Source organism: Eschrichtius robustus, chromosome 17, assembly GCF_028021215.1.
Source record: "Eschrichtius robustus isolate mEscRob2 chromosome 17, mEscRob2.pri, whole genome shotgun sequence".
NCBI lineage: Eukaryota > Metazoa > Chordata > Mammalia > Artiodactyla > Eschrichtiidae > Eschrichtius > Eschrichtius robustus.
Window position 1 is genome coordinate 54,040,729 of NC_090840.1, and position 15,872 is coordinate 54,056,600.

The 15,872-nt window shown below is 41.4% G+C and overlaps 1 protein-coding gene across 2 annotated transcripts in view; it reads right to left on the reverse strand.

Moving 5' to 3' along the window:
- Nucleotides 1-15,872, reverse strand: part of DPYS (dihydropyrimidinase) — an 80,114-nt gene that overhangs the window by 27,499 nt on the left and 36,743 nt on the right. For both annotated transcript variants that reach the window (XM_068525382.1, XM_068525381.1), the window contains exon 7: nt 15,340-15,482. In XM_068525382.1, the coding sequence (XP_068381483.1) occupies nt 15,340-15,482 (143 nt within the window). The remainder of the gene's footprint in view (nt 1-15,339; nt 15,483-15,872) is intronic.

The following is a 15,872-nucleotide window of genomic DNA, read 5'->3' on the forward strand; positions in this document are numbered from 1 at the left end:
CCAAGCTCTGTGTGGAGGGGCAGCCTGCGTGACCCCCTCCAGAAGGCCACCGGGGAGGTCGCTGCCCAGTCCCAATTACAGGACTGAAGGCAGGCACAGGGAACTGATGGAAAATTTCCTTCAGGCAGCATAATCTCGGCATAAAAAGCAATACTGATCCATTTCCCTTCCAGCCAAAAAGAAATCAAGTTAGACAAAGGAAATTAGGCAATAGGTTTAATGTGACTCCAGCTGCCGCTGCAAAATCAACTTAATGTACCTTGACTCTCCTTCCCCAGCTCTCTCTGCTTTGCACAGCCCGCTCTTCTGGGAGGGCACCGAGTAGGTGTTCTGCAGGCACAGGAAACCTTTTAAATGGAAAATGTCCACTGTCCTCTGGTGTCCAAAGAATCCCCCAGCCAGCAGGATGTGCTGGGAAGTGAGATCCAGGAGCACTGGCAGATTTGCAGAGACCTATATGCCAAGTGCGCACTTGTCACCGAGGACAGAGCACGCAGTCTGCTGCCCTGCAGCCCAGCGAGGAAGCTCTGACCTTGGACTCAGGGGTGCTCTGCTCAGCACCCCCAGCTCACCACTCTGCATAAACCTACATATATATACACATATATAGATGCGTATATATGTACATATAAACTTAATCTCAGTTTATACATGATAAAGTGGGGAAATCAGGGCCAACATGTATGTTTATGCAAAATATGCGAGGCTGTAACCAGAGGCCCTGATGAATAGGAAACCGTTATATGTCTGTGTTCATGTGTCTTTGGTTGATGCTAATATTCTGTATTTCAGGGATTGGGGATGCAGTTAGAATAAGAAAATAGGTACAAAGCCAGGTGTACAGGTGGATATTTGCTGTGTCACCTCAGGGGACAGGAAGGGATCGTAAGCCCAAGTTGTCTAACCCCACTTCCTACCACCCACACCCCATCTCCACATTCCATCCCACTCTGTTAGTGACAGCGGATCCCTGGAATGTCAGCCTCACAGCTCACAAAACAATGACTGCAGCCAAAAAGCAAAAGCCACCACCTCTCCACTAACCCTGCCCCTGCCACCCAAGTAAGGAGTGAGATTATGCCTCACTTTTGTCTTCAGCTGCCTACTGTGGTCTTTGACACATGGCAGGGGTCCAATATATGGTTCTTAATAACTGAATAAATGAATGTGGGACAAGATAAGAGGTAATAGAGACAAATGGATAGTTCTGCATTTACTTACAAAGAATCGAGCAATTTTATATCTTTTTACTGGCAAAAATTTGACAGCATTTGATGTAAAACAAATCAGGGACTAGACAGATGTCCTATAGAAACTCTCACACATGTATACAAGGATGTACACACTGTCTGAAACAGTGAAAGACTGGAAACAACCTAAATGTCCACCAGCATAGGAAGATATATAATCAATCATGCTATATTCATAAAATAGAATACGATACAGCAGTAGAAAGGAATGAAACACCTACACACATTTCAACATGGTTAGGTGCCAATAAACATAATATTGAGAAAGTTGCACAATAATATATATGGTACAATACAATCCATATAAAGCCAAAAATACACAAAATATATTTATTGTGTATATACTGTGCTTGGGAATGCACCTCTATATATATATCGTACAAATAGGAAGAAATGCATGGGAGTAATAAACATCAAATCCAGGATTCAAGGTATTTATTGGGGGAGGGGAGGAGATGGGCTTGGGAAGGTTAATACACAAATGTTAACTGCATTATTCTTTGTGACTTCTGTTTATATTAAGTATTGCATCTTTGAAGAATTATGGACACTGTAAATTACTATCTGCTCAAATGGACTTAAAAGTGTGAAACAAACAAACAAACAAACAAAAACCATTTAGCATAATCCTGTTATCTTAACATAAACACCAGAGAAGACCCAATATAAGTTTTTATATCATTGACTGAATAAATGTGATAAGATATTAGAACTCCACGCAATTGCTCACATTTCACATTTTTAACCTACAAATGGCAATTTCATAAGGTACATCGCAGAAAAAAATGTCATAAAGGAAATGCAAAGTTCTGCATTTAGTTATAAAACCAATCAGCCTCACATGTTCCTGCTCTCGTGCTATGACGAGCAGAATCGGATCCAGTTCTGGGACTTGCATCTTTGTAGGATGTGGACAAGTGTGCGTCAAGAGAAGGGTGAGCAGAAGTGTGGTCAGGACATTGGGATTCTGCTCTCATGGACCTAAGGATCCACTGTGGGATCTGAGGATGCTTATCTGGTGATGGGATGACTTATTGGAGCCAACGTCTTTCTTCAAATGTTTGACTGAATGAATGAATGAATGAACGAACTATTATCTGAGAATGTAGATACATTCCTCATGGCTTCAGAGGCCAAACATGTTAGCAGCTGGAAGGAGGGAATTTTTAACGCAACCAAAGTAAGAACATCCTAACAATTACAACCATCCCAGGAAGGACTGAACAGTTTGGTTAGGTAGTTAAGTTTCCTAAAACTAGTACTAATCAAGCAGGGCTACAGAGAACTCTGTTTGGGGAGTTAATTGGACTTTGAGTTCCAAAGTCTTCTCTCACACTATGAGAACCAGTGCTTCTTAAACCTGAGTGAGGAACAGAATCCCCTGGGGGGCTTGTGAAAACACAGGTTGCTGGGCTCCACCCTCAGAGTTTCTGAGACAGCAGGCTCCGGGAGGTGCCTGAGAATTAGCATTTCTAATACATTCCCAGCTGCTGCTGATGCTACTGGTCCAGGGACCACACTTTGAGAACCGCCCCCTTTTCTTTTTTTTTGGCCGCAACATGCAGCATGCGGGACCTTAGTTCCCCGATGAGGGATTGAACCCGTGCCCCCTGCACTGGGAGTGAGGAGTCTTAACCACCGGACTGCCAGGGAAGTCCCAAGAACCCCTGTTCTTAAAAAAAAAAAAAGTAAATTAGCTTACATTAAGGTTTTTTGTTTTTGTTTTGTTTTTTGAGCTTTGTTCAGGCCATTAGAAAAGACTGTGCTTCCCTAAATTACTCACTGCCTCCAAATAGACTTCCAATTGTGATCGCCCTCTAAAGAGAACAATGCATAGTAACTGATGCTTTCTCCAAAGGCCTTTGTAGGAAGTCGTGCTCTTTGCTGTGCTTTAAGAATATAAGGACACCGGGATTCTTTTCAGGTACTGATACGAAATTTCCCTCCATCCATTTTCATTCCATCTTCTGACCCCTCCATAACCAAGGGCCCATGTTTTTAAGATAACTGGCCAGAATTAGAAATGAGTCTGGGACCAAAACACAGAGTCGTTTAACCCACAAAAGGATCCAATCTGGCTTAAGCCACATTCATGGCCAGGCCAGGTCTGGCAATGTTACTGGCCACTGACTCTGGAACGTATCCTTGTCAAGTACTGCTTTGGGGAAGGAGAAGGAAGAAGTGCCAGAATTCTTTTTTTTTCAACTCAGAGGGAAAAATGTAAAACCTCGATCTTGGACGTGTTTCCGAAGCAGATAAACAAAGCCCAACCAAAATTTTAAAATCACATTTGTTCACTGGCCCGAGACAATTAATATCTGGTTTAGTCACTCAATAAATAATTATTGAGCTGCTATATATTCCTGGCACTGTTTTGGTACCTAGGGATACAGCTGTAAATAAGACAGGCAAATGCCAAAGACAGAAAAATTTATAACATATGTCAGGTAGGAAGAAAAATCTAGCAGGTTAAAAAAGCCTATGCGTTTCATACAACCACCTCCCCTTGGTGCTTATTTGTTACCCAAATCCTAATGCTTAAAATAAACTATGCTTGGGCTTCCCTGGTGGCGCAGTGGTTGAGAGTCTGCCTGCCAGTGCAGGGGACACGGGTTCGAGCCCTGGTCTGGGAGGATCCCACATGCCACGGAGTAACTGGGCCCGTGAGCCACAATTGCTGAGCCTGCGTGTCTGGAGCCTGTGCTCCGCAGCAGGAGAGGCCGCGATGGTGAGAGGCCCGCGCACTGCGACGAAGAGAGGCCCCCCATTTGCCGCAACTAGAGAAAGCCCTCGCACAGAAACGAAAGACCCAACACAACCATAAATAAATTAATAAAAAAATAAAAATAAAAAAAAAATAAAAAAAAATAAACTATGCTTACTCTGGCAAAGGCAAATTGTCAACGATAGAATATGGGTTACTGTGGTCTGTCCCTAAGCCGTTTTTCCTGTATCATTTGAAGAAAATTGCAGCTATTAGTAGTGAAGTCCTTGGAAATCATTTCTAGTTCACTTGAAAGGTTCAGCTGCATAAGAACATGTTTAAATAAACAACCTGGAATAAATAGTGGTTAAAATTTCACCCGTATGTAATCAGCAAGCTAGCTTTTTTCATGCATAGTCCAAAACTTTTTTTTAAAGCAAATGTCTTCTGAAGGTCACAAAATGGATCTTAGGTGGTTTGTTGAAACTGTTTCACTGCAAATAATTTTTCAAAGGAGTCAGCTCTGGGGGCACATGAGTTCTGATTTAATCAGGTTATCTTAGCCTAAAGAATCCACTAAGCTCCTTAATTTTAGTCATTCTTGCTGCAAGTTGCAGGTGTGTAAGAATCACAAGAGATGGAGCTTTACATGAAATATAATTTTAGTCCTGTTTGGTCTGAAGTAAGTCATTACTGCTTTTGAATCACAATTATAGTTAATAATAGCTCCCACTTATTTGATCAATTGATCATCTACTGACACTGACCACCTACTACTACTGAGCACCTACTGCACGCCAGGCACTACTGAACATTAATTATGTACCACGCATTTCAGATATTTTGTTTTTTATTACATTTATTATACCAAGCATTTTACGTACACTATCTTAAACACAACAATGCTATCAGATAAACGTCAATCATCATCAACATCCCTATTTTACAAATAAACAGACTGAAATTCAGAAAAATTAAATAACATTCCCAAGGTCACATCCAGTTAGTATGTGGCAGACAGAGTAGGAATTGAACCCCAAAGCCTTTTTCTCTTTATGCTCTGGTTCTGCTCCTGCCCCCAGCAGCTGAGAAGGTGGGCTGGATTTTGTGTGGATTAGCAAAAGTCATTTATTCCTCAAGAAACTTTGCTATCATTTGCCAGAAAATTGTCAAAATTACTCTATAAATCTATGGTAACTACTATGTGGCGGGTCCTCGGATAGCTGTGCAAAAGCAGAGCCTTGGTCAGGTGAAGGTTGCTTCACCTGACGCCATGCTACCCCCATGAACGTCTGCAAGACAACCCGGTGAAAAAGCATGGCATAAATCGTCTTCATTTCCAGCCACACACGTGGTGCAAGGCCTGGGTCTCTCTCCCCTCCTCCCACATGACGTGATGGTGTGGGTTTGGGGACTGGGAGAGGAGTGAGTTATAAACAGTCTTAGAAACAGGCATTAAAAGCAGAGTTTTCAGGCTGACCAACATTTACAAGCAGAGACACGGTAGTTGTGTTTATGTGCCTGTGTGTGAGTGCGTGCTAGCATGTGTGTGTGCAAACGCTTCTTTTGAGAAGGAAGATGATAGTGTACAAGTTAGTTAAATGATACACGATGTGCAACTTCAAGGGAAAATGCTTAGTAGCTTCCGTGAAATAGTCACTGATAACATAGCTGTAATAATCAGCCACAGTCATCACTATTCACCAAAGGGCACCTTACTCCCTATTTCTTCTTTTTCCCCACGTCCCACACTCCCCACTAGCCAAGGATGAAATAGTCATTCTTCTCCTTTTCACACACAAGGCCCTCTCTAGAACTCAGAGGGGCACTTTCATTAAGCTGCAAGTCATTACTCTTCTCTGAATATAGTTAAATTCATTTATCTCTATCTTCAATGAGAAAGGGAAGGAAATTAAGCAGGAAAGACAGCACAATGCCTTCAAGAATGGTGTATTCAAGGTCGAAGCCTGCCATAATTGAGTTAAAAATAATAAACGAAAATAACTGTGAGCAAAGTATGCCTGCTTTGCAAAATACAGTCCAGCCTAGAAGTCTTCATTAAATGTTCCAGTGCACACAGTGTGTTAGCTGTGTGTTTGTGTGCTTGAGATTCTGTGAGATACCCTACCGCTCACAAATAATGAAAAGGGACAGTTGCCATGGTAACTAAGTGCTATTTAATGAATGCAGAAGAACGGAAGCTCATAGGATAGTCTTAAATTGCCAGAACATGAGTTATTGCTGCTGCTATAGGCTTGCAAGTAACTCACATGCCATCTTCTCTAATAAGGTTTTTAACAAGTTGGCCAATTTGACTGGTCTCTGTATTTACCACCACATGATACCACAAGATTCTGTCTTGACACTACATGAAAATCATAATCCTGATTTTGTCCTCCTGACTCTAAGCTCCAAGATATCCTACAGAAATGGGCCTAACATTTAGATAGGCAATGTGTCCTTAAATTTCAAGGTCTGACCCAAGTAGTGATGTGTTAGGGCACATACCTCTGTCACAAGCAATAGACACTGGCTCAGTGGGCCGTCACACTGAATACAGCAGACTCTTTTTACTTCCAAAAAAGGTGAATGCTCCATATGCACCAAATGCAGTTTGTTTTGATTGTGCAATGGCACAGAAGAGCTATTGCAGTTGATTTTTGCAGGAACTTTTTACAGGCTAGTAACATCTTAGGTAACCTTTCAACAGGGCGTCCAAACCTTCTCTACAGACGCCCACTCCCAATCCTCTCTCAGCATCCAGCACCACATGTCAGATCCCTCACCCTGGAATCACCCGGCTTTTTATAAGTTTAAAAGAAAAAGAAACATGGCTGCACTGCCTATCTTTCCCTTGATCTCCTTCAGCAACTTTAATGCAGTCCATTTTTAAGGTTACAGATTGTGTTGCAAGCATACTTCTACATGCCATTAATAAGTAATGAGAATTAAAAAAAAAAAAAGGAAAACATCTATGTTCCATGAAGCCAAACATCATTAGCAAACGCATCCATCCTCCAAAGGCTGGCTTTTTCTTGCATAACCAGAAGCTCGAATGGCCTGGTTGGGGCCCTTGGCTCAATGTGGGCTGTGGGCGCCCCCTTCAGGCTCTGGGGTGAAATGCACATTGCTGTCATTTGACATACTAACTAGTTAGTCAGCAGGGCAATTAATTGCTTTTGCTAAAAACCTTTCAGGAAATTTCGAAGGAAAATTCTGTTCCAACTCTAATGTTGTGGTCAGACAGAAAGCCTTCACATCACCAGCCTTTAGCTAATATTAAAATTAGGTAAAATCAAAAGGAGTATCTTGCAAGAACAAAAAAACCTACAGATATATCGATTTGTTCATTGGATTAAATGATGCTTCTTCACTAGATAAGCTCTTTTTAAAATTGCCTGTGTCTGTAATGAACAAGATTAAAACTGGAGATAGGCAGCCCGCGACCTCCTCATCCTCCCACTCCCTTCCACAGCCTGAACCTGGTCTTCCTGCTTGTAATCCCGGGCCTTAACTGCCTCCACCCAGACCCTGCTACCAATGCCTCAGTCTACCTCACCTCCATGTTTAGCCTTGACTCTCAGGGTCAGAAGCCTCATTTCCCCTCCTCTCTAATGTGACCCGAGGTCCTATGCCAACGACTGCACTAGTGCAAGAATGATCTTTCCTCGCTGGGCTTCCGTAGCATCTTGTTTCTGCCTCCCACGTGATACCCTTAACACATTCCTCCTGAGGCTGAGACCCTTTGACTTTATCTCTTATCTCCTCTCCATAGACTGTCAGCTTCCCAAAGGCAGGGCCTGGCTCTTGTACAACCTTGATCCTCATGCCTGGCTCTCAGCGGTGCTCCTTGCTGACTGAATGAAAGAACCAGGAAGATAGCTCTCTGTTAACTTCACTTTCTTCTCTTATTTATTATAAGAGCTGCTTAAAAAGCTAATTGCGCCCCAACCTCAAAAATGAAGGGGACAGGGGCTTCCCTGGTGGCGCAGTGGTTGAGAATCTGTCTGCCAATGCAGGGGACACGGGTTCCAGCCCTGGTCTGGGAAGATCCCACATGCCGCGGAGCAACTGGGCCCGTGAGCCACAATTACTGAGCCTGCACGTCTGGAGCCTGTGCTCCGCAATAAGAGAGGTCGCGATAGTGAGAGGTCCGCGCAGCGCGATGAAGAGTGGCCCCCGCTTGCCACAACTAGAGAAAGCCCTCGCACAGAAATGAAGACCCAACACAGCCATAAATAAATAAATAAATTAAATTAAATATGTATTAAAAAAAAAGACAAGTGAGAAAAAAAGAATTAAAAAAAAAAATGAAGGGGACACAAGGAAAAGAAGACCCGTGAAGCAGTTCTTTCTTCTTTCCTTAGAGAATCTTTTCTCCTTTATTCATCTTCATTCATTTCAACAATTATTGATAACTTGCAATACGTTAAAAGTGTGAGAAAATGCTATTCTTCTTACTTTTCCTCTCACTATAACTGTCGTTGAATAAAATCTTTCCAATTTTCCTTTATGTCATTTCTTTACTTTTCCTCAGCTTTATTGAACTGTAATTGACATATAGCATTGTGTGAGTTTAACGTGTTGATTTTTTTAAAAAATTAATTAATTAATTTATTTATGGCTGTGTTGGGTCTTCGTTGCTGCGTGTGGGCTTTTTCTCTAGTTGCAGAGAGCGGGGGCTACTCTTGGTTGCGGTGCATGGGCTTCTCATTGCGGTGGCTTCTCTTGTTGCGGAGCACGGGCTCTAGGCGTGCGGGCTTCAGTAGTTGTGGCTCGCGGGCTCTAGAGCGCAGGCTCAGTAGTTGTGGCGCACGGGCTTAGTTGCTCCGCGGCATGTGGGATCTTCCAGGACCAGGGCTCAAACCCGTGTCCCCTGCATTGGCAGGTGGACTCTTAACCACTGCGCCACCAGGGAAGTCCCTAATGTGTTGATTTGATACACACTTACATATTGCAAAATGATTACTGACAAAGCACCTCCATCATGTCACATAATTACCATTTCTGTTTTGTGGTTAGAACATTTAAGATCTACTCCCTTAGCAACTTTCAAGTATATAATAGAGTTTATGCCACGTCTTAATCACATCAATCTTCCATGCAGTGTGGAACCTGTATCCTTCTCACTCACCCCTTCAACATTTATTGTGTTTCTACTCTGTGCTGAACTGGGTCAGACTCTGGGGATGTAGAATCAATTAAAACATAAAACTAGAGCATAATACCCCACTCCTTAAGTGTGGGCTGTGCATAGTGACTTCCTTCTAAAAGGTACAATATGGAAAGGGGAAGAAACGACTAATTGTACAGTGGAGAAAACGGATGCAGCTGATCCAGGTCAACAACGACAGTGAGAAGTCACGTTGATAGTAGGTACCCTTGAAAGGTTGTGATGAAAATAGTACTTTGCCTCTATGGTCTTCCTCCCCAAATCCATAACCCCAGGCTAACATTGAGAGAAACGTCAAAACAAAAAAAAAGAAATAGAGAGACATTCTGCAAAATACCTGACCAGAATTCCTCAAACTGTCAAGGTCATCAAAAATAAAGTCAGAAACATACAGAACAGACTTGTGGTTGTCAAGAGGGAGGGATGGAGTGGGAGGCTGGGATTAGCAGATGCCAAGTGTTATATACAGAATGGATAAACAACAAGGTCCTACTGTACAGCACAGGGAACTATATTCAGTATCCTGTGATAAACCATAATGGAAAAGAATATAAAAAAGAACATATATATATATATATATGTGTGTGTATGTATAACTGAATCACTTTGCTGTACAGAAGAAATTAACACAACATTGTACATCAACTGTACTTCAATAAAAATAAAAAAATAAAGTCAGAAAAATTCTCAGAGACCAAAGGAGCCTAAGGAAACATGACGACTAAATGTCATGTGGTGTCCTGGATGAGATCCTGGAATGGAAAAAGAATATTAGGCAAAAACTAAGAAAGTCTCAAAGTATGAACTCTAGTTAATACTAACCTATCAAAACTGGTTCATTCATTGTAGCAAATGTATCGGAGCAACGTAAGATAATCATAACGGAAACCCACTGTGGGGCATTTGGGAGTCTCTGTGCTAACTTTGCAACTTTTCTGTAAATCTAAAACTATTCTGAAACAACACGTTTATTTTAAAAAATGGAATTAGACTTCAAGAATGTTAACGAGGGAGAAAGACAGTGAATAAAGGCTGTGACGCAGTGTGGTCGGTGGGCGTGCGGCATTCCAGAGAACGCAGTCTGCGAGGCGAGGAGAGGCAAACCGTCACGGAGGTGGGGGAGTGGCTGGAGACAGGGGGAAGCTATGGGTGACGTGCGGACAGTTAGCGAAGGCTTAAAACATTGTCTCGCACCAGACAGGTCCTCCTTGAGGTCATCAGCATGAATTTTGGCCAGGAACAGCCAGCTCAGATGAGCAACTTTCTCCTAACAAGCAGGCCAAGGGTAGAGACGGCTGGTGCTATAGATCGACCTGGATAAGGGATCAGCATTCAGTTTCTGTCAAATTCTCTCTTTTGATATGAACTATGATAAATGCACTTTCTCCTTGTCCAAATATGTATTCCTTTTCAAAGGTGAGGGAGAAATGAAAACACTCAAACTGTCCGGTCTAATTCCTAGCAAGGTGGAGAGCCATGGGAAGGCCATTCCCTGTGGATCTTCTTTTTAACCCTACACCTGGGTATCTCCAGCGGTACCAGCCTTAAGTCTCCTCTGCTGTTGTAAAGTCTGAGGACAACACCAGCTCAGGTGTAAAGCATTGTCTTCCTTAGACAACTGGACAAAGAAAAATGACCTGAACTCCAGGTTGTGAATAATTCACTTCCTTTACTTACCACATATATTGTTGCTTGGAGGATATTTATAGGCTGTGATTATGTCTCTTTGAGTCATGTTTTCAGGCTATATAAATTTAGACCACTCTCTCGCCAGTGTTAGCTACTGATTTCTATAACATTCTTTGTCCTCCTTTTCCTAGTCAGTTGTTTCAGAATAGCCCGTAATGATCCAGACGTTTAGTTCTTACTCTTTTTTAAGGTCTATATATTACCTGCTTAATTTCCTTCATTTCTAGCCAAAGAATAACTAACTTAAGGTCAAGCTAAAAAGCCTCTGTGCTTTTAAGTTTCTATCACTTTCGCTCATCGGTTCTCTAGTATTTCTTATATAATATCTTTCCTTCACTTTGTAACAGTAATGATATCAGAAAATTAAATATTTACATTTTTATATATGTGTCTTTTAGTTAAACGATACATACTGGCATGTGATTACTAGTGCTGAGTCTTCTCTATTGATGTCTGCTTATTGTGTATAACTAAGCGCTAAGCATAAAGAAAACCAGCACAGCCCAAGAGCCTGATGTGTAGATCCTGTTCCCAGCTCATCAGTGCCAAGCTGGAGAACCCAGGCATGTCATTTAAGGTCTCTGAGTGTCCGTCCACTCTCTCATCTGTAAAATGAGATATTAATAATTTTTATGCCTACTTCAGAAGGTTTTTGTTAGAATCTCATGAGAAATGCAAAAATGTTTTGTAACCTTAGAGAGTGTTACACAAAATTGCTAAGGTTATTTTATATTTATCTAGTTTGGCTGGAGGCAGATGAACCATAGGGTTCTATTTCTCTGACTCTCGGAGACTTTTAAAAAACTGGAGACCTTTTTGATTTTCTTTTCTTGTTTTAATGTCCTTTTGAAACACGGAGAAATATTATCTTTACTTGGGAGGATGTGTTGAAATGATCTAGCCCTCTTTGGATTTCTTTGACTTGTATCTTGCTTCTCCAACCCTTTAAGAATTTTCTCTAAGCCACCGTCAGAATTTTTTGCACTATGCTTATTCATCTTTTTCAGTGTGAAAACTGCAGTATGTGAGAAATGGGATAGAAGGGGTGGTTGAAGAGGAGGCTCCACAGAATAATGAATCTGGAAGAATACAGGCATACCTTGGAGACAGTGCAGGTTTGGTTCCAGAGCACTGTAATAAACTGAATATCATCATAGAGCAAGTCACATGAAGTTTTTGGTTTCCCAGGGCATATAAAACTTATGTTTATACTATACTGTGTCTATTAAGTGTGCAGTAGCATTATGTCTAAAGAAACAATATACATACTTCAATGAAAAATTATTTTATTGCTAAAAAATGCTAACCATCATCTGAGCCTTTGGCAAAGTCCCAATGTTTTTCTGGTGGAGGGTCTTGCCTGAATGTTAATGGCTGCTGACTGACCAGAGTGGTGACTGCCGAAGATTGAGGTGGCAGTGGCAATTTCTTAAGATAAGACAACAATAAAGTTTGCCGCATCGATTGACTCTTCCTTTGACGAAAAAATTCTCTGTAGCATGCAGTACTGTTTGATAGCATTTTACCTACAGCAGAACTTCTTTCAAAATCGGAGGTAATCCTCTCAAACCCTGCCTCTGCTTTATCAACTAAGTTTACAGAATATTCTAAATCCTTTGTTGTCATTTCAACACCTTCACAGCATCTTCATCAGGAGTAGATTTCATCTCAAGAAACTACTTTCTTTGCTCACACATGAGAAGCAACTTCTCATCTATGAAAGTTTTATTATGAGATTGCAACAATTCATTCACAACCTCAGGCCCCACTTCTAGTTCTCTTGCTATTTCCACCACATCTGCAGTTACTACCTCCACTGAAGTCTTGAACTCCTCAAAGTCATCCATGAGGGTTGGAATCAACTTCTTCCAAACTCCTGTGAATGTTGATATTTTGACCTCTTCCCATGAATCACGAATGTTCTTAATGGCATCTAGAATGGTGAATCCTTTCCAGAAGGTTTTCAACTGACTTTGCCCAGATCCATCAGAGGAATCACTATCTATGGTAGCTATAGCCTTATGAAATGTATTTCTTAAATAATGAGACTTAAAAGTTGCAATTACTCCTGATTCATGAGCTGCAGAATGGGTGTTGGGTCAGCAGGCATGAAAACAACATGAATCTTGTTGTGCATCTCCATCAGAGCTCTTGGGTCACCAAGTGCATAGTCACTGAGCAGTCATATTTCAAAAGGAATCTTTTTTTCTGAGAAGTTGCTCTCATCAGTGGGGCTTAAAATATTCAGCAATATCCACAGAGGTACTGTCATCCAGGCTTTGTTGTTCCATTTAGAGAGCACAGTCAGAGTAGATTTAGCATAATTCTTAAGGGCTCTAGGATTTTCAGAATGGTAAATGAGTACTGACTTCAACTTAAAGTTACCAGCTGCATTAGCCCCTAACAAAAGAGTCAGCCTGTCCTTTGAAGCTTTGAAGCCAGGCACTGACTTTTCCTCTCTAGCTGTGGAAGTCCTAGGTGGCATCTTCTACCGATATAAGGCTGTTTCATCTACATTGAAAATCTGTTGTGCAGTGTAGCCACCTTCATGAATGATCTTAGCTAGATCTTCTGGGTCACTTGCTGCGTTACCTTGTGCTTTTATGTTACGGAGATGACTTCTTTCCTGAAACCTCATGAGCCAACCTCTACTAACTTCAAACTCTTCTTCTGCAGTTTCCTCACCTCTCTCAGCCTTCATAGAATGGAAGAGAGTTAAAGCTCTGGATTAGGCTTTGGTTTAAGGGAATGCTGTGGCTGGTTGGATCCTCTATCCAGACCACTAAAACTTTCTCCGTATCAGCAATAAGGCTGTTTCACTTTCTCGTCATTCGTGTGTTCACTGGAGTAGCACCTTTAATTTCCTTCAATAACTTTTCTTTTGCATTCACAACTTGGCTAACTGTTGGGTGCAAGAGGCCTAGCTTTCAGCCTATCTCAGCTTTCAACTTGCCTTAATCATTTCTAGCTTTTGATTTAAAGTGAGAGACGTGAAACTGTTCCTTTCACTTGAACACTTAGAGGCCACTGTAGGGTTATTAACTGGCCGAATTTCAATATTGTTGTGTTTCAGGGAACAGGCAGGCCCAAGAAGAGGGAGAGAGACGGGGGAACAGCCGTTTGGTGGAGTAGTGAGAGCACACACAAGTTCACTGTCTTACAGGGGCTCAGTTCATCCCCAAACAATTACAATAGTAACATCAAAGATCACTGATCACCACAACCAATGTAATAATAATGAAAAAGCTTGAAGTATTGCAAGAATTACCAAAATATGATGCAGAGACACAAACTGAGCAAATGCTATTGGAAAACTGGTGCTGATAGACTTGCTCCATGCAGGTTTGCCACAAACTCTCACTTAGTTAAAAACATGGTATCTGTGAAGTGCAATAAGGTATGCCTACGTAGACGTCCGTTTACTACAACATAACCCTTAATAGACTTTGAATAAATGCCTATTCAGTAAAGGTAGAAGGTCTTATCGTATCCCTGTTTGCACACGTACGCGTGCATGCACACACACACGCAATGTTAAAGTATGTGGGATTTTCTCCATTACAGCTGCAGAGTTTATGAAAAACAGAAATCAGGATGCAGGTGTTGTCTGTGCCAACATCCTATAAGGAGAAATTAACAAAGCTTCAGCTTCTATTGAATACTTTTCTGAATTGGTGGAATCAGCCAAACCTGCGATACTCACATAGAATTATGGAAATTGGAAACAAAAAGCCGGAGTCTACTGGGAATGACAGGCTCAAGATGAACTCAGCTGGAAAATTTGGCTAACTAAAAGTGACATCCTTTGTGCTGGAATTTTTCTATCTGGAAGCTGCAAAAAGGCTGTAATTATTTCGAGTTTTCAATGCAGCCCTTTTCAAACTAAGCCTTTCCTTTTCTTCATTGCTCTGCACCTTTCCTCCATGTGAACTCAGGTGTTTGCCAAGCACTGAAGTGGGAAATTCATACTGGTTTTTCTTTTTATTTATTTATTTATTTATTTATTTATTTTTGGCTATGTTGGGTCTTCGTTTCTGTGCGAGGGCTTTCTCTAGTTGCGGAGAGCGGGGGCCACTCTTCATCGCGGTGTGAGGGCCTTTCACTGTCGCTGCCTCTCTTGTTGCGGAGTACAGGCTCCAGACACGCAGGCTCAGTAATTGCGGCTCACGGGCCTAGTTGCTCCGCGGCATGTGGGATCTTCCCAGACCAGGGCTTGAACCCGTGTCCCCTGCATTGGCAGGCGGATTCTCAACCACTGCACCACTAGGGAAGCCCCATACTGGTTTTATACACACATGCATTTCCAGGGAATGGGAAGCAACACAACTTTTGCATTCTCTATGCCAAGGAAAACAAAAGAATGTTTGTACATCAAAACCTTTATCTTGTGCATAGGCTCAAAATACCTGAGCCTGGCTAAATAAATCACCTAATAAGAAATGGCTGATTAAGGCCAATGAAAATTTCTTTGCAAGTTAGTGCTTTGTCTCCATGGAGAAGCCAATACAAAAACTTAGACTTACCTTGTGGCTTTTGGGTCCCAGATCACAATGTCAGCATCTGAGCCCACAGCTATTCTTCCTTTTCTTGGATACAGATTAAAGATTTTAGCTGCATTTGTGCTGGTAACTGCCACGAACCAGTTTTCATCCATTTTGCCACTGTGCTGTAAAACAATTCAAGGAAGAAAATACATTTCTTTTCCTGATAAATGATAAAACACTAAAAATCTCCTGTCAATCAAAGTATAAGAATTTTCTCTCTTAGAACCAAATAAAACTGCATCTAATTTCTTATATCGTGAAGCCAAACACATCTGTGAATACTGATAAATCTTAAACAATCATAATGATAATGATGGGGATGAATGGGGTTATATATGGAAGCCTGAAGATAATTTTTCAAAAACCTATCAGCTTAACAAAACAGCCCCATTAATTTTTCCCATTCTTTCCAAAATCACACAGACAAGAGCTAAATATTGGTAACAATATTTCCAATTCTTGTTTAAAGTTTACTACCACCACCTACTACATTTATAATCTGGGCCTAAGAT